At 40.8% G+C, this 18,338-nt stretch overlaps 1 protein-coding gene across 1 annotated transcript; it reads left to right on the top strand.

Moving 5' to 3' along the window:
- Positions 1 to 2,802: 2,802 nt before the first annotated feature.
- On the top strand, positions 2,803 to 17,911 carry ndufa10 (NADH:ubiquinone oxidoreductase subunit A10). The gene is made up of 10 exons (XM_053877854.1): positions 2,803 to 2,959; positions 3,583 to 3,751; positions 4,238 to 4,453; positions 4,745 to 4,831; positions 5,097 to 5,218; positions 5,349 to 5,428; positions 10,201 to 10,255; positions 10,325 to 10,410; positions 14,583 to 14,691; positions 17,619 to 17,911. The coding sequence occupies exons 1-10, from the start codon at positions 2,885 to 2,887 to the stop codon at positions 17,685 to 17,687; spliced, it is 1,068 nt and encodes a 355-aa protein (XP_053733829.1). The 5' UTR covers positions 2,803 to 2,884; the 3' UTR covers positions 17,688 to 17,911.
- Positions 17,912 to 18,338: the final 427 nt, after the last annotated feature.

The raw sequence follows: 18,338 nt of genomic DNA, 5'->3' as shown, positions 1-18,338 counted from the left end.
ATGTCCTGAAAGAAGCATGGGAGTGTGCCAAGCCACAGCCATATTGTAGTGAGCTCTCATATGTGCTGAAAATGAGAGAGAAATTAGACTTGTTCCAAGAGCTGGCAAATAAGAATCTGATGCAAGCACAAGACAGGCAGAAGCGTGGACATGACAGGGCTTCAAGGAGGAGAGTTTTTCAAGAAGGACAAAAGGTACTTCTGCTGCTGCCAACATCAGAAAGTGCTCTACTGGCAAAATGGCAGGGGCCATACATTGTGAATAAGAAGACTGGCCCAGTCACATATGAACTGTTATTACCAGATCGACGGAAGAAGCACCAAGTGTTCCATGTGAATCTTTTGAAAGAGTGGAGAGACCGACCAGCGCAGGCTGCAACCTTGTGGGCACGTACAGTTGTGGACGAGGAGGAGCTGCAGGAGCAGTATTTTCCATCGACGAAGGAGAACACCGTTTTCCCTGATTTAAGTCATCTCTCCGTAAATCAACGGCAAGATTTACAAGTTCACATGACAGAAGATCTCTTCAGCCTCAAACCTGGTTATACTCATCTCATGGAACATCAGATCCGGCTGCATTCACCTGAACAGAAACCCATAAGAGACACCACCTGTCGTATTCCGGCCACTCTGGTTGAAGAGTTGAAGAAGGAGGTGGAGCAGATGCTGGTGAATGGAATCATTGAGCCTTCTCGCAGTGAGTGGTGCAGTCCAGTTGTGCTGGTTCCAAAGAAAGATGACAAATTGAGATTTTGTGTCAACTTCTCAAAACTGAATGCTGTGTCAGCTTTTGATCCCTATCCAATGCCAAGGGTTGATGAACTAATTGAGCGCCTGGGAAATGCCAGCTTCCTGACGACTCTGGATCTCTGCAAGGGATACTGGCAAGTGCCTCTAGCCGAATCATCGAAGGACTTCACAACGTTCAGGGTTCCAAGTGGCTTGTTCAGATTCAGAGTGATGCCCTTTGGACTGCATGGTGCACCAGCAACATTTCAAAGGTTGGTGGATGAAGTATTGAGAGGCGCAGACAATTATGCAGCAGCATATATTGATGACATTGTAATATTCAGTGAAACGTGGGAGGAGCATGTTCAACATCTAGGTGATGTGTTTCAACGCATCAGGAATGCCGGTCTAGTCATCAACGCCAAGAAGTGTCACATCGCGAAGCCTGAGGTTCAGTACCTAGGCTATGTAATTGGAGATGGGGGTATTCGTCCTCAAGTTGGAAAAGTGAATGCGATTGCTGCTTCTCCACTGCCAAATACCAAAAGGAGGCTACGGTCATTCTTGGGGTTAGTAGGATGGTATCGTCGGCTCATCCCTAACTTCTCATCAAGAGCGGCCATATTGACAGACATGACACGTAAATCCAGCCCTGTTAAAGTTAAATGGACTCCAGAAAGTCAAAATGCTTTCAATGATTTGAGAAACTGTTTGTGTCAGGAACCTGTTTTGCAATGTCCAGATTTCAGTCAACCATTTACTGTGCAGACAGATGCCTCTGAAAAGGGTCTGGGAGCGGTGTTACTGCAAGGGGAGGAGGACAACCGTTTTCCGGTGCAGTATATTAGTCGAAAACTCTTTCCAAGAGAGTTGAAGTATTCTACGGTGGAAAAGGAAGCATTGGCCATTAAGTGGGCTTTGGACACACTGAGATATTATCTAATTGGTAAAGAGTTTGTTCTTCATTCTGACCATCGTGCACTGCAGTGGATTCACAAAATGAAAGACACAAATGCTAGAATTACTAGATGGTACATATCTCTCCAACCATACCGGTTTCAGGTCCAGTATCGACCAGGCCGTGATAACGTTGTTGCTGACTTCCTGTCCCGTGACTCTGAGGAGTAACGGTATTAAGGGGGGGGGTGTGTGACAAAGTGGCTGAGAGTCACCCATTTGTCTCAGTTAAAGTTATTGTTGTATGCTTGTTTAGTTGATTCAATTCCATCGTTAACCTGGATCATGCGTTCAAACTATCCCGGGTCATGTTTGAGTTGCATCTTCTGGTGTATCAAAAATTCAACACAAGGAGTTTGGTTATGTTAAAGCACGTTTATTGGTTCAATTAAATGTCAGTTATTTAGGAATTATTGGTTAAGCATGTTGGTTGTGTTACTCACCACGAGGCCTTCAGGTAAAAGGAGGACGTGGCGGCTCACTTCCTGGTTTTATCACCTTGGTGATGTCATTAGTGACATCATAGAAAGATTCAACTGTGGGGGAGGCCAAGGTAGTGAAGTGTTTTGTTTTGTTTTAATATCTATGATGGAGTGATGGAGCGAGGTTGAGCGTGATGCGGCAGATTGTGGTCAAAGTATGCTGAGCAGTGCACTTTGATTCTTCAAGTAAAAAGGAGTTATGGTTGTTAGTGGTATTGGGGATTTACCTGTTGAGAGGTACAGTCCATGTACAAACGCTTAAAGAGAGCAGCGTGCAGGCCAGAGGGGGAGGCTGCAGCGTGCAGAGGTGTGCACAAGTGTGTAAGAGCAATTTCTGTTATTTCAGTCTTTTCAGTTACGCTGAGTTAACTGTTGAGTTTCTTGGCAATCCATGGTTTTCTTTTATTTTTGGGCTATTTTTTTGCATCCTCGAGCAGCTTGTCAATAAATTTCTTTGGTGAAGCAAGCAAAGTGTCTCCAGCGTCTGCCTCCTACACCTACTCTGGCCTGGATTACCACAATATCGTATTTTAAAACGTTGTATTTATTCTATTTTCATTCTGTCGAGGTAGGGTCCTTCATTTGTTTCAGTCAGGCGCTACCTACACACCACAAATGTCAAACCAGCACATGACGTCACGGCTCGAAGGCCCCTTGTAGTGGCTGCTGTGTAGCGGTGAAGTTTCAGGTGAGGTCGGTGGGTTTTGGAGTTTAATCATGGCCCTGAGGGTGATTCGCATGGTCATCCCGCCGGGACTCACGTCTCTGAGAACAGTTACTGCTGTTCGGAAGGTAAGGACGAGGAAAGCTGTCACACTGTCTCCGCTATTCCGCCGCACATTTGACAAGGACAAACCAACTTAGCTTGTTAGCAGCTAGCATCACAGTCGATCGTTGCTCTGATTATTTATATCGTTTTCTCGATACAGCTTGAAGTCAGTTTTTGAACATCCTGGTCTGACAGCGTGTGTTTCAGTTCAGGGCTTTATGTGGATAATTGTCAACAACACTCTTCTGCGACAAAGTCACATTGCTTCGCAATACATGTAAACATGCAAATACGTAAATAAAGTATAAACCAGCAAAATATAAATGAATGCACAAGCACCAGTTGCGTCGTCATACACTTACTATAGGATTATTTCAGTTAGTTATTGCATAGATTGAAATAGTACAGTTTACAAATTGAGTTCAGCCATACTTCATTCATGGCTCTTGAGCCTAAGCGGAGTTGCTTGCTGTTGTTGTGGGACACATTGGTTGTGTAAAAATGAGTTTTAAAAGATAAGTCCACGCTTTACGTCATGGGTGTTGACATGCATATTTGGTACCACATACATATTGCATGTTTTCTGAATGAATGAAACTGCAATAAGTCTTCCCATTATATACTTAATATGCTCTTTCTAATGAAGGCTGGGATTCACACGACCACTGCAAGAAGACTTGAGTATGGCTGGTTGGCATATATCCTGGGGGAGAGGACCACCTCTCGGTTCACACAGCACAGCAAAATCATCACTGTCGATGGCAACTTGGCATCAGGGAAAGGCGCTGTGGCACAGAAGCTTGCTGAAAGACTGGGTAAACAAAACTGCATGTGTTTCTCATGACTGAGTTCCTCGAGATACGGAATTTCAGGATATGATATTTATGAGCATGAGTTGGATTAGTTGGACCTGGTCACTAAGCATTATTCCAGCTTTTGCATGACTAACGTTTGGTCGTCAGCAACTGATATGAGGAAGATTAATTCAGTGAAATGTTTTGAGCCAGCAGGGTGTAATTATTCATTAAAATTGGATTTTGTACAATGTATCCAGCTGTCTGAATGGATGCGTTGTTACTCTTGGCCGTCTCAAGTCAGTAAGCATTCGAATATTGGCTGATGTAGTTCATATAACTTGTTGGCAAACAATTCCTGGCAGATTGATTGTGGTTTCTCTTATAAAATCACAAATATGTTTTGTTTTCCATTAGCTTCATGGTGTTACATATGTGTCGGTCAAGCAAGTAATCGTAAAACACAGCCGGCATACATTAATGTGTGTTTTTCTCTTCTATTTGTAGGGATGCTCTACATGCCGGAAGCAGACACTTTCTACATGGACAAGATGACAGGAGAGAAGGAGCCCCTCTCCGTTGACTTTAATGGAATGTGTAGTCTTGAGGAGTTCTATGTGAACCCCAAAGCCGCAGATGGGAACAGTTTCAGACTGCAGTTGTGGATGTACGTCATGAGGATGCTGCAGTACTCTGATGCCATGGAACACCTTCTCTCCACAGGTACTCTGTAATGAATGAGGCTTCCACATCAACCTTCAGTCATGATCTTTGAAATGCGAGTTTTAGCTGCATCTGTGATGAAAGTTATTGAAACTAGAGTTATTTAAACAGCTTATCCACATTGCAGAAATAACAGCAAATCAAATAAAATAGTAGAGACAAAGTACAATCTATACTCTACAAGTTTTTAACAACAAAAGCAAACAAGATAAAATACCAATAAATATAATCATGTAAGATGTTGCAATGATTCTTGGAAGAGAGTGTAAACTTGACTTTTTTGTTTTTAAGGTCAGGGTGTGGTTCTGGAGCGTTCCCCATACAGTGATCATGTGTTTTTGGATGCCATGTTCAAAGAAGGTTACATCAGAAATGAATGTGAGTATCTGTCTGTATTGAATTTGTAGCACAATATAGAATTGCCTTGATTTGATGGAAATGTAAGTATGTACACCACAGTGTGTTTCTGCCCTTTTGGGATTTTTCCTCGAATAGCTCAGCAAAAATCGAGGCTTTCATTCAAGCCATGGTGGTGCACCGTGCTAGTTTGTATGTGCACATCCTGCACAAGATCAGGAATTGTGTTTTATCTTGAAAGAGCAAGCCCCACACACTGTTTTTCCCCATGTTCTGCGGCTTACAGGCGTGAGCCACTACAATGAGATAAAACACATCAGCATCTGTGAGTTCCTGCCTCCTCATCTTGTCATTTATGTGGACCAGCCAGCTGATGAGGTGCAGAAGAAACTGAAACAAAGTGGAAAGGTGACCATGCCTGCATATTTATCTGAATCTAAAACGAGAAACAGTTTTTGTTTATTTTTTGTGGGCTTCTTTTGACCGTTGAGAATCTGTTGTCTTCCCACATTGACATTGAATGTATTCCTCTGTTTAGTCCTATCTCCAGAATGTGCCACTCTCATATTTGAAAGGCATCGAGGACGGCTACAAAAAGTCTTTCTTGCCCAAAATTAGGTAAGTTTTTCCCCACTAAAATTGCTCCACTTAAGGTTCTCTATATCTTGTTGGTTGGACAGATCAACAAAGAAAGAGGAGTGCAATTCATATAATTAACTTGATTAAATTTAAAATATACATGACTCGTAGAAATGAGGAAGCAAATTCACTTTTTGTCTGTTTGACATGTTGAACCTGAATGTGGAAATTTTATTTTAGTGACAGAAGGCATAGTGAGTAGTAATCCCTTCACACATGCATCACACTCATGGTGTCTAATCCCCAGTTCTTACCGACATCACGATACAATAAGAAGTATGTGGAGGTGCCTCAATCCCTGTCACTCACTGGAAGGACTGTTGCCTTCAAACTGTGGCTGATACCAACAGACGGTGCCCTACCTTCACTGAATGTTAACAGCACCAGCCCGGGTTAGTGCAGGGTGATAAGGCATTTTAATTTTCCAACAAGGCCTGCAGAATGGTCCACAGCTCTATGGGGGTCTGCAAACTGGTGGTTGGGGGTGACTGGTATATATGTGCATCACAAATTTTAATTCTGATCCATGTACATTTTAATTATGAATTATGGCTAAACCACTTGTGCTGTATCCCTAAACCTTTTATTATGCGCTGTGATCTGAAGTGAGTTGTGAAGCAGATCCAGTTGATTCATCTTTGTTATTGATCACAAATCTATTAAGGGTTCTGCTACTGTGTCATTTTAAAAGGAGTTACCCACATGCTGGCGCTGAATTCTTGCCTATTCTTGCATGTTTCTTTAATTTGCCTCTCATAACACAATCCTTTGGATCATATTAAAGGCCACACCAGGCTGCATTTGTTGGAAGATGAAACAATTGTTACAAGGATTCGATATCTCTGTCAAGTGGAAAGTTTTGATTGGCACTTGCACTTTAGAAACCGTTGCTGTATCAATTATGAACACATGCACGGATCCGTTTTGTATACCCAAGCTTCAGGAGTGACCTAACAGCTGCAATTGGAGGGAGAAAAAAAGTCTGTGAATTACAGTTATGTAGTAGAACACCTTGTAAAACAATGAAATATAGACAGATTATTTGTAAATTTTATTTGAAAATCATCACCAGCAATCTGTTTTAATAAAGGTCATTTGCCATCCATGCACATCAGTAAGATTTTCAGTCTTTGTGTGGAAGTCATGTGGAAGAAATTACATCTCTTCACTTGGAGACGTTTTTATTCAAGTATCCTTGAATTAACATTATTATAAAAAGGGTTGGTCCAATTGCTACATTTTTGGTCATTACTGATTGTCAGACATTGATTTTTGGTTGTTTTTCCCCACAACTAAATCATGCACAAAAGTCACCTTTTTATCAATTATGTTAACCTACTAAATAACAACAACACTGTATAGAAAACATTGCAACTTTTCAAGTACATAAATATAATCAATACAAAACATGAGGTGTTTAATAGAAAATAACTTTTATTCTCTTTTCAATGAACAGCTCAAATCCGAAATGTAAGCTCCACTCAACACTTGTTAAATACCGGAATGTTGCCTTATATCCTGACAGACGCTCCTCTTTTCATCGACTACATGTCCAGGGAATGAGTGTCTGGGGTCGGGGTGTGCTGTTAGCTGCTGAATGACAGAACACGGCTACTTGCCCAAAACAATAAACTCCATCACCATTGGTTTTGCCAGAGGTTACCTCCCATTAGCTTTCGCTCTGTTCAACTCTTGGACGCCCTTAAATTCCGTGCGGTGATTTGAGGCCAAGTGTCTTGTTTTCCCATGGAGTCTGTGGGTGCACACGTTGCACATTGCAATCCAGTTGTCATTTTCTTTGGCAGAGAAGTGTTGCCAAATGACCGCCATCGTGGCCGTCATGACCTGCTGCAGCAGGTACTGTAGGCCTCGCTGCGATTATCTGGAGAAATGCCCGTCTTAATTTAATAACATTACCTATCGTGTATGAATATAAATAGCATCTTATTAAAACATGCTGTTGCTTAGTTGTGATTTGAATGGTTGACCATGATGAATGATAAATGCCCATATCTGCCGGTCAATCAATCTGTTGGTCCATTGATCGGTCCAGCCCTAGTTCTAAAATGATAGGAAATGTTTTCCTCATTGCCGACACATTTTCATAATTCAAGGGTTTTACTGAATGTGTTTAAATTAATCACAATTAGTATACTAATTTAAACTATTAAAATTATTTTCTTCTATTTCATGTTTCAAAAATACAACCTGTGTCCTGATAAGCAGTTTGTAGTGTTAAGAAAGTAACTTTTTTTCTGTAATTTCTGGTCATCTTTTTAATGACATTGAAGAGATTTCAAGTGTATTGGAATAATGTTTTATGTTTTTTGCTGAATGATTTTCCCGTAGTTATTATGCTCCCAATTAAAATAACCTCACCAAGCGCACCAGGCAAATTTAGTTGATAAATTAAAAAGACATAAAGTGCTTTTCTAATGCCTTGATTAAAATGTCTTCAAGAGCCCTAGATCAACATCACCCTCAAAAAAAAAAAAATCCCTCTTATGGGGTCAGCTGCGAAGACATTAGCGGCTTCTTTGTGCCGATGTAATGCAAAACTGATTAAAGTGCTGAAGCCTCACTCATTGACCTTGTAAGATTTGTGTATTTACCATTTAGAATGATGCTGTTTACCAATTTTTCACAGCAAGGGCGGCAGCTGGATTAAGATTTAGACATTAATATCGACTCGCATGCCGTAAGAGCACATCCAGGCTATCAATTCATTTAATGGATACACAGTTGTGATTCCAGTCAGAGCTTCTGGCGCCTTAATGATGAGCAGAGATATTGATCTGACTATTAACTTCCACATTCACCATGTTTGGTTCCAGCCTTACTTCATTTGGTTTGCTGCAGCTGGATCTTATTTGGAGTTATGGATTTGTGTTGTCTAATCATGAACCGTGGTAGTCTCAAGGAATTGTTTAACAGCAGGCATATACATGTTTGTTCTCAGCTATTTATTTCAATATAAGCATATTATTATTAAAATCAGCTAATGTGATTTAACAATATCCAGTGTGCTTTGCTTGTTTCGATCAGTTTATTGTTGTTATTATCATTATTATTGTTAATAATAACACATCATCAGCGTAGTCCTAATAAACATAGTCCTAAAGTTAAAGAAAAAGGATACATTTGACCTGACTATATCCACAAAGATGGCAATGTTACTGTGCTGCAGATTTGTATGTGTGCGTGCATGGTCTGTAGGTGTCCCTCTTGGTCTAAAAATGAGGTAAGGTTTCATTGGAGTGGATGTTCAAGGCCAAAGTTTTTAGAATAGAGTGCGCCATCTAGTGGGCTCTGAAAATGAGAGCACGGTTTCATGAGGCTTCACCATCAAATAAAACAAAATGAAGTGGACAACAGATGTCCACTTCATTTTGTTTTATTTTTGTCAGTGTGGAACTAAAGGGCAGATTTCAATTTGTTGCAGAGCATACTGGACCATACCACCACTGTACCATAATTCCAGGACTATAAGCCGCTACTTTTTTCTTGCGGTCTGAATCCTGCAGCTCATACAACGATGCGGCTAATATATGGATTTTCACAGGCTAAAGAGTGTCATGCTGCTGAAATATTGAGCCTTGCTACATCAAACCAATGAAATCACAGGCCTTTTATTTATCTTAAAGAGCTGAAAATGCGCTGTTTTCACCTGTGTGTCCACTGCTATGGACGACCAGAGACTAGAAGCAGCAGCTGTGACCAGTTGTGGTGTCAGAACTTCAGGCGTGTTTTAATGTAAATAAAAGATGAGAAATAAATAAATGATTACTGAGTTTGTTTTATGGCTCAGTCTCGAGCCTGGATCCAGTTTTCAAAACTAGTTTAGAAGTGATCCTCATGCGTTTTAAGCCGGATGCACCACTGACCTTTCCATGGCGCAGACAGCAACACTGCCTAAGGAGCAGTGCGGCTTATGTATGGACAAGATCTATTTTCCTTCTTAAATTTAGTGGTCGCAGCTAACATTCCGGCGCACTCTATAATCCGGAATTTTCGGTTTGTTGTGTAGTTCGTCATAATAAGCTGTAGAAATTCATAATTAGCTAGTAATTGTTATGTCATAGCACAACTTACTTTGTCTTCGACAAACCCTGCCAATTTTTTTATGGTGAATTTGCAGTGGCCATGGAGGTCTGTGTAGATCGGCCCCTTCAAAGTCCTACTCTTGAAGGAACAGACTAGATAGTTATGATGGTAAAATGTTGCTCAGGCAACTGCTGCAGTGGAATATTATTGTTTAGAAATGCTCTTGGGTGGGCTTTGCAGAACAAAAGGGGGCTCTGTACTTGATGTCCTTTAGGACTCTGCTGGTCATTTAATATAATTCATTGGCTTTGAGCTTGAGGGTACTGTTGAGGAACAAAGACCTGTGGGTACTCGCCTGATGAATTTCTTTCTACAGAAGTCCAGCTGAGCACAATCCAAAGTATATTAAAGGTTATTTTTTTGTAAGAAATACTGTCCAAATCAAGTATTCTTCTAAGCTAAGCCCAACACCCACAGTCAACAACTGAAAATGAAATCATCATTAATGCTTAAATAAATAAAAAGAGTTATGAAATATATCTATTGCAATTATTAGACTTTTAGAGACAAAGTTTTGCAAGCTGTCAGCTATGCAAACCTCCAGGCAGTTCTTTTCCCGCTGTCTTCCCTTGTTAGTTCAACATGAGAGCTTCCGTCGCCGCTCCAGTCGCTTAAATATTCAGTTTTGTCTTTGTTTATCTTTTCAGTGAAACCTCTGAACTGCTGGTGTACAACGTCGACCAGGCTCAAGATGTAGAGACGGTACGTTTTCTTCAGTGAGAATACAAGCTCATGGGGGCGGGCTAACATCTTTTTTGTTTTATTGCTCAGGTGGCTCAGGACATCCAGTATCTCAAGTTTGACAAGGGGCCGTGGCTTGAGCAGGACGATGTGTCTTTGCATCATATTCGGATGCTGTAAGTGTGTGCACCAACAAGTAAACTAACCATTGTCTATTTAAAGCAACTTCACTTGCAGGAATAATTTCTGTTAATGCTGACTTACTGCATACACTCAACTATAAGAATGCAGGAAAGTCACTGAGCTATGTCTAGAGTAGTGCTGGTTATAGCTGCTGCTGGAAAATGTGGATTCATTTACCATTAGCATTAACTATAGTATTCTATTTATTATTCATCTTTTTCCCATGATCAACTGAAAATCCCAGTGATAAGTGAGAAAACATATTGGCTGGGTAAGTGAAATTTAATGGTGGGTAAGCCCTCTTCCAGCCTTTACCAAAGATGCTCATGCAAACGTACAAACCGGACCATCATGCAACTAAAATTCATAATGTTTTTAGGTTGCTAAGATACTACATATAGTGTGTTTTAACCTCACATGTCACCGTTCATATCACAAACTGTTTCCATATTTTGAAAGGAAAATAACTAGGACAGAAGCAACAGGTGATCATCCTGAAGACAGATACAAGCTTACACACAGTTCATTGAAAATGAACACTCGGTTTTTTTCAATCTATTTTATGAGCAGTCGATGAGTTGAGCTGTGAACAGGGGTACTGATCTGGGCTAAAAAGGAAATGACCAACGGCTCTTTTTGGCATAACCTATGCATTTTTGGCACTAGGATTTAGACGAGCGCATGCCTAATGTCCTGCTCTGTAAACAGGAGATCTCTCACCAGGGGTTTTCTTTGGAGTAAAAACACACATTGATCAAATGTCCCAAATGTCACTTTACTAACGAATGTGTCAGTCTGAAGCAGCGGGCCTCTAAATGACAACAAGCCTCACGGGAGTCCCTTTTTCTGAAAGACTATTTTGCGACAAGCTTTTGTGTACCAGTGCGGCAGATGGCCTTGGGAGGATTTCTCGCCAAATCGAAAATTTACTCTCATGTGGAGCTTGGCGGGCGCTCACTTCTAGACCCTGTTCCCACGTTCAAAAGTGTGGATTTGGAACTGAGCGACGACCCCCTGTTTTGCTGCCAGCATTGATGGAAAATGATTGTAATAGCCAGCTTTTCTCTTTTTCTTTGTGAGGGATTTTCTTCCATTGTTCCGTCACTGCAGTGCTCCAGTTCACCTTGCTAAATCAGTCGCACATGCACTTTGAAAGACGAAGAATTATTGTTGCAAGATGAGCACCTCTACACTTCCTACTTCATATGGATCGAGGTTCTCATGTTTTGTCCTGTATAAGGAGTGTCCCTTACACATTTGAGGGCAACAATGTGTCGGAATTTGACAATGTGGAAGACAAAAACAGTGCATTGTACATCCTTCACTGCCCTCTTTAAGTTCCTTTCCAACCAGATCTACCTTAAAAGACGGAGACTTGGTCGACTGGGGGTGAGGGACTGTTGACATTGTGAGTCACACTTCACTTGTGTTGACAAAAACTGCTGAAAATTCCCCCTAAGCTGGGATGTTCCTGGCATAGAGGGTGAAATCTCAGCGTTGGTGGCCCCTGCACTGTGGAGAATGCGGTAGTCAGATGACAATTCAGATCTCTGTTTCAGCGTAAATTACTCCAGGGTTGCAGAATTTAGATATTGACTTCTCTTGGTGTGTAAATTATGTACATGTGTATCAGAAGTCCAAGGCCAACCAGGTCAGTCTTTACGATTATAACCTCAGATGTGGGGTGTGTGGTTTTGTAAATAATCCCCTTGCAGGACTGTCTTAATACCTTCTATTTATGGACATGCATATAAAGACATTCACTGGATATCACAGAAGTACAGAAGTAAGTTTGTCATTCCATCACTTGCAGAACCTGTTAAATACTCATTTTGCCATTGGAGATTGAAGCTCTCTACAGGTCGATGTCGGCTACTCAAGGAGTACGTTCAAATCAATCCAAATCTGTTTTTTTATTCTTTACTTGTGTTTGATAGTTTAAATTTAATGCCATAGTAAATCAAAAGTCACATCATATGAATGGAAGTCGCCTGCCATGGAACATAGGACAAGAGGATAGAGAAGGTATCTGGATGTTTGAGTTTTGATGCTTTGGACCATGGGTGGCCAACCAGTCTGAGGCTAAGAGCCACTGTTTTACTGTGTTGCTGAAAAGAGCCACATCCTATAAACATGTAAGGCTGTAAGGTTCACCTGAACAGCTGATCACGTGACTTAGCGGCAGTATAGTGGTTAAAGCACATGGCTATGTGTCACAAAATGCTGGTTCACGTCCAGCGCATGACTCTTGTGCATGTATTCTTCTAATTCAAACCTTTTACCATGATCATCCTGGAAATATCAAGCCGTGTACATAGAATTGTGTGCGCCATTTATTTTACTTATGTATTTTCTTACGTGCAATAATGTGGCCCCGGTCTGTGTGTGTGAGCGACGCTGCAGACTGGAGCGTCTCATCTTCACTCCACTGAATTAAACAGACTTCACGACGATCAACAATGAATGATAGCTGAAACACATGCCATACATTTAGTTTAGGGAATGACAAAGTGAAACGTGGAACAATGTAATGTAAATTGTGTTGATCGTGGATCTGATGACGGTCTTTGGACTGCGACTCACATTGGCGACTCACATCTCACATTGCGTCTTATTTCCTCTATAAACAACCATCTCAATAGCAACTTCACCAAAATTCCAGCAGGTTCAGTGGCTCAATTGGTGAAGAGCCGCGTGAAACTGGGGAAAGAGCCGCGGGTTGGCCAGGCCTGCTTTGGACCTTTCCGTTCTTTTTTTTTCCCTAAAAAATGAATCACTTATCATAGCTGTTTCAGAATAGGGCTGCACACATGATCGTGTCGTCATGATCAGTATTTTAATGCCAGGGAAATTGCGTCAAATGAGGAACCTAACTTTAAATATGAATATATTAATTTAATTTAAAAGAAACTTATAGCGGAGAATTTAAGTTTTACCAAGGCCTAACTGAGTATGTATGCTACAACTCAGTGCAACACAATAGAAACGTTTGTAGAATACCATGCTGATGTCCCGATGTAGTTTGTCAGAGTATACAGCATAGTAGTTTAGTATTTGCGAAGATGAACGTGACTGAAAATATGGATCAAACATAGTGCAGGCGGGAGTCTGGTGGGCTCAGATTGAAACAGGACAGCAACCTACCGACTTATTTTCATCCGTAGACGTCAATGACTAACAGGTCTCAGTGGGTCTGTTGTCCAGATTGGACAGGTGAGAGTAGGTTTGAAATTTGGTTGCGCTGTCTGTCACACACCGCTGACTCTGTCTAGTTTAGTTGAGGTAGACAAAATCGTGATCGCGATTGAAATGTGCTCAATTGTGCAGCTCTACTTCAGTCCCTTCATTGTGGTCCAGAATTATATCAAGTACACGATGAGTACAAGTCAAATACTGCACATGGCCTCTCAACTCTTGTTCAGAGGTTTCCACTCTGGGTGTCTAGTTAGTTTTCACCTATCAGTGACCTGGAAGTGTGACACAGATGTGCGTCTGTATTCACGCACACATGTCATTGATGCTTCCGGCTTGACAGTAATTGGCACCCAGATATTTTTGAAGACAAGTCATTGATTCTAACAAATTGTGAACTGTTACATAGAAACCTGCTCATTAACATCCAACACCACAGATGGAGTGTTCGCGCATTCTCTTCACAACCGACATGCTCTCACCTAAACAGGACTTTGAAAGTTGAGAGGTGAAAGACAGGTCAAACAGATGGAAGGGTGCTGCAATAAGGCAGTTATGAAGGCGGCTTTTATTCTCTGGCATCCCTGAAACTCTGGGTCTTCATGATTATTCATAGTGTAATTATCCAAACCTTTGTTACAAAGTGCTTCGCAAAACAAACAGGCTGCTTGTAAATCTTGCTAAAGCAAGTGTAATGTGTGGGTTTGTTAGAACTCAAGAGAGACTGTTTGATAAGACATTAAACAAGCTTTGCTGTATTGATCTCCGAAGGCAAATGCTTCTACGACCTCTGCACTCTCCAAACTGCTCTATGGTCCACCTTTTTGTTTGTAACTGCGAGTCTCTTCATTTCTAACACTGCAAATTGAACTCGTACAATGTTAATTAATATTTTATCTGTTGTGTGTCACAGAATTAGTATTTTTTTTTGCAAGTACTCATGTTTTTTTTTTTGCTCTGTCTGTCTTTCCAGAGTCCAAGACAAGAATAAAGTGGCAGGCCTGACCCACATACCGGTGTTCCTACCTGAGGTGACAATCGGAGCCCACGAGTACGATGAGAAATTCCACGCATACAAGTCGGTACGTGTGTGCCACTTTTTAATATGGCTTATATTTTCTCGAGGCATTTGTGGAAATATTCATATGTAACTGAATCAATTTATAAACAAGGTTCAAAGAAGTGATAAAAACTGCAGCAGCCAGCTGGTCAGTTGGTTACTCCACTGTAGGCGACATTAGATGACAGTAACATGTCTTTAAAAAAAGACAGCTATATTCTCTTCCAACCCTCTATATCCATAATAATATATTTGCTTTGAGCGTCATGGCATAACTTGGAGAACTTGCCGTCAGAGTTACTTGCTAGAAAACTTTTGCCGTGTGGATAATGTGACCAAGTAATGTCACGTACAGTGAAAAAAATAAGCTCCTTCAGGCAGCTGATATTTCGTTTAAGCCATTTAACTCTCAAACATTTGCACAAAAGTGCAGTTTTGACTGGTGATCTGGTGGTCTGGAGTTTGTCTGTCCAGTAGGGTACTTTGGTAAGTCTTTGACCTTCTGCTCAGATGCTTTTTTCTAAAACCACCATGTGTTGGTGGTTATCATTGTTAAGAACGTGAACAAAAGGTTTATCACATGAAATGAATGCCACTTCTCAAACTAAAACCCTTCCTTTATCTGGCTCCCATAATAGCTCCTGTCACTTTTAACTCTACGTATAGACCTGCACAAATTCATATTTCAGAGCTTCCGACATCAAATGAAGTGGAACGCACTTATGATCCTCAGGCACGAGTCTTATCAGTGTGAATGACTCGACTTACTGTAAGTCTACAGGTAGGAAAGATTTTGATGAAAGTATTGGCGGTCTCTGGAAAGCGTTGACAGAGGAGAGCAGGTCAGCCAAGTTAGTGTGAGTGCTTCACCTCCAACTTGGACTGGATGGTCCACCTGTATTCCCCACTGAGAAGCAATTATAAGTAGAATAAATAATGTCATGGTAACACTGCAGAGTTGCAGTTCATTTATGATGCATCTATCTATAAGTGTCGTATTTGAATTAAACAATTGTTCCAAGGCGAGACTCAAATTCATCAAGACCATTTGAAGGAACTTCTTCACCCTTTTTCTTGCTTTATTTTTCTCCTCACCTTCGCAAATCTTTGTAGTCATAAAAGTGGTGATAGAAGCAGAGGGTTTGATTTACCTTTTTCCAAATTTTAGAATTGCTTTTATAATTGCCTGAATTGAATTAAATGTTCTTGCTGGGCCACATCCATCACTGTGTTATTGCACGTTCCACTCGTGCGCTGGGAACAGAATTAGTTAAGTTTGAGGAGCAATTGTGGTACGATTTTAACTTTGAAACAAAACAAACGAATGAACAAAACATCCTTGGTTTCTTGTCACTTCACACTTCAAAATTGTAACCGAAAAAATTGGGCACTATTTACACAGCATATTTAAAATCAAATTCATGGTTTGACACAGTTTCCATTGACAACAATGAAAAAAGATCTTGAATCTGCTCAGGTCACGCTGCCATGCAAAGCAAATAAAATCATAATTACACTCCTTTTATAGGCGTGCACAGGTACTCCTGTACAGGTGAACTAAAAAGGAGCGATAAGCCAATGAAAAGTAAAAGCTATTATGTGTGAAATTTGGTCTCTTTTGTGGAAAGTTGCCGACTCCGTGTTTTTTTCCTGGGGTGGAAAGCTGGAACAGTTGCATCATGCTTACGATCTCTTTAATGTGAGGCAGAAACATCAGATGTATCAAGTCAATTCATCCCAGTGACTCATGTCTGCTTTGAATTAAGACAAGGCCTTAGAGTCACTGGCTGTGTGGAAAAATGAACTTCTGTTTGGTGCCCATCCTGTCTCAAGTCTTCGGCTCTGTTCACAAGTTCTTGCTGTAGAGTGATCATATCGCCTTATTTAAACTAAAGCTCTTTTAATATCTTGACAATATTTGTATAAGAATTTCAATTTTATAAGAATTTCAAGTACATTCAGAGTAGTGGAAACCCTGGCCATTGTGTAGTGAAAAACATCCCTGAACAAAGCAAACAGATGCTTTTGTTTGCTTTGTTCATGTTTGTTGTTGTTGTTATCATCCTTGCTGCCACGTGTCTTGTGCATCAGTCTGATCAGTGGACCAGAAACTCCTGCACTTACAAAGGTTCCTTGTTGTCTGGAGAACAAACTGTTCAATTAAATTGAATTATTTTTTTGTTCTAATTTATTAATTGTAATAATGTTGTAATTGATTAATCGTAATGCACTTGTTAAAGTCTCACCACTCCTAGATGTATACTGTAGATATATAGCTATATAGAGATAGAAAGAGGCTTGCACCAGTCTGCATTCATATTCACGTCAGATGAGCAGGTCAGCTTTGCGAGCGTTGCGCTAAGTCAAACTTGAGCTTGCCGCCGTGAATGTGGTTATCCAGGGATGCTTTGCTCTTTTCAGTTGATCTTTTGTTGCAAACCGTGAGCTTGTGCAAACACTTCTCCATCTCCTGCCCTTTGAAATAAAGTACAGTATTATCAGACGTGATGGAACTAATTTTCTTCTCCTGAAATATTGAACAGAGTTTCGCCACGAGGCAGCGAGTGCCAGCTGTGGAATATTCTACATGGCTTGAGTGATTAGTGCAGCTAGGAAATATTTGGCAATGACCTTTTGTGTTTATTGACTGGAGACTTTGTGTCTCCCAATAGTGTAAAAAAAACAAAAAACAAAAAAAAACGAACTATGCCTCGCCACCGCCTGGCTGTGGCCTGACAGTTTTTTCAGATCCAGGCGGAGAGAAAGACACTGTAATGCATCATCTCCCTCGGTTCACTGGAGCCGGAGTCACACAAGGGCGTTTGCTGGGCCAAGTTATGGTTATAGAGCAGCGCTTTGACTAATTTTGTTATCTTGAATGGGTACTTGGGTTTTATTATCTTCTTAATGAAATGATCCCTCCGATGTGTTGGGCTTTCTGTCTTTCAGCTCCCCGGGAAGAAGTATGCCCCGGGATATAACGCCGATGTTGGCGACAAGTACATCTGGCTGAAGTGATCCAGGACTTGTGCAAGATCTGATCCAGTCCTCTGTTGTAAATCCTTAATAAAGTGTCTAATTAAAAAAAAGAAAACAAACAATCTGTCAAATGAGATATTTTGTCTGGTACCCCATCAATTGTCCCGACACACACTGTTCATGTAGTGGTGGACTCATGAACCATCATGAACTGTGTCGTGGTTTTCCACTGGAAGTTAGTTAGTTCCTGAAGAATGCTTTGAATAATGTTTTTTCTTTCAAATCACTCCTGAAAATATGTTCTCTTCTTATTTATTTTAGTTTTTCTATTATTTATTGAATTGTTGTACATGTATTATTTTGCTGTTTGTGATACATTCTGCATTAGCTATTAGAAAGAACAACAAACTGGGGTGCTAAGATTTATATAAATATATGTATATAGTTTATACGTTTTCTCTCACTTCATTATACTGCGTCTCATCAGGAGACTGCGTTTCTACCGTTGCCCAGTTCAGCCGCATCGATTAGAATACATTGAAGATCTTGAGCCCCGCGAGCGCTTTGTCTGCGCGCCGGTGTCATCGTGACATTGTGAATTACCGAAGGGGCTAATGCGCGATAAATTCCGCACGTCCCATTAAAATGATCTTGCGCAGCCTTCACACTTGCACACCAGTGCGGTGAAAT

The sequence above is a fragment of the Synchiropus splendidus genome, chromosome 10 (genome assembly GCF_027744825.2).
Source record: "Synchiropus splendidus isolate RoL2022-P1 chromosome 10, RoL_Sspl_1.0, whole genome shotgun sequence".
Taxonomy (NCBI): domain Eukaryota; kingdom Metazoa; phylum Chordata; class Actinopteri; order Syngnathiformes; family Callionymidae; genus Synchiropus; species Synchiropus splendidus.
The sequence above is the reverse complement of the archived record's forward strand: the minus strand, read 5'-3'. Positions and strand labels throughout refer to the sequence as shown.

Excerpts from the sequence above, each read along its gene's own strand:
- ndufa10 (XM_053877854.1), top strand. The coding sequence starts at position 2,885 with ATGGCCCTGAGGGTGATTCGCATGGTCATCCCGCCGGGACTCACGTCT. Across the intron at positions 2,960-3,582 it reads CAGTTACTGCTGTTCGGAAG|GCTGGGATTCACACGACCAC; the intron begins GTAAGGACGAGG and ends TTTCTAATGAAG. Across the intron at positions 4,454-4,744 it reads GGAACACCTTCTCTCCACAG|GTCAGGGTGTGGTTCTGGAG; the intron begins GTACTCTGTAAT and ends TTTGTTTTTAAG.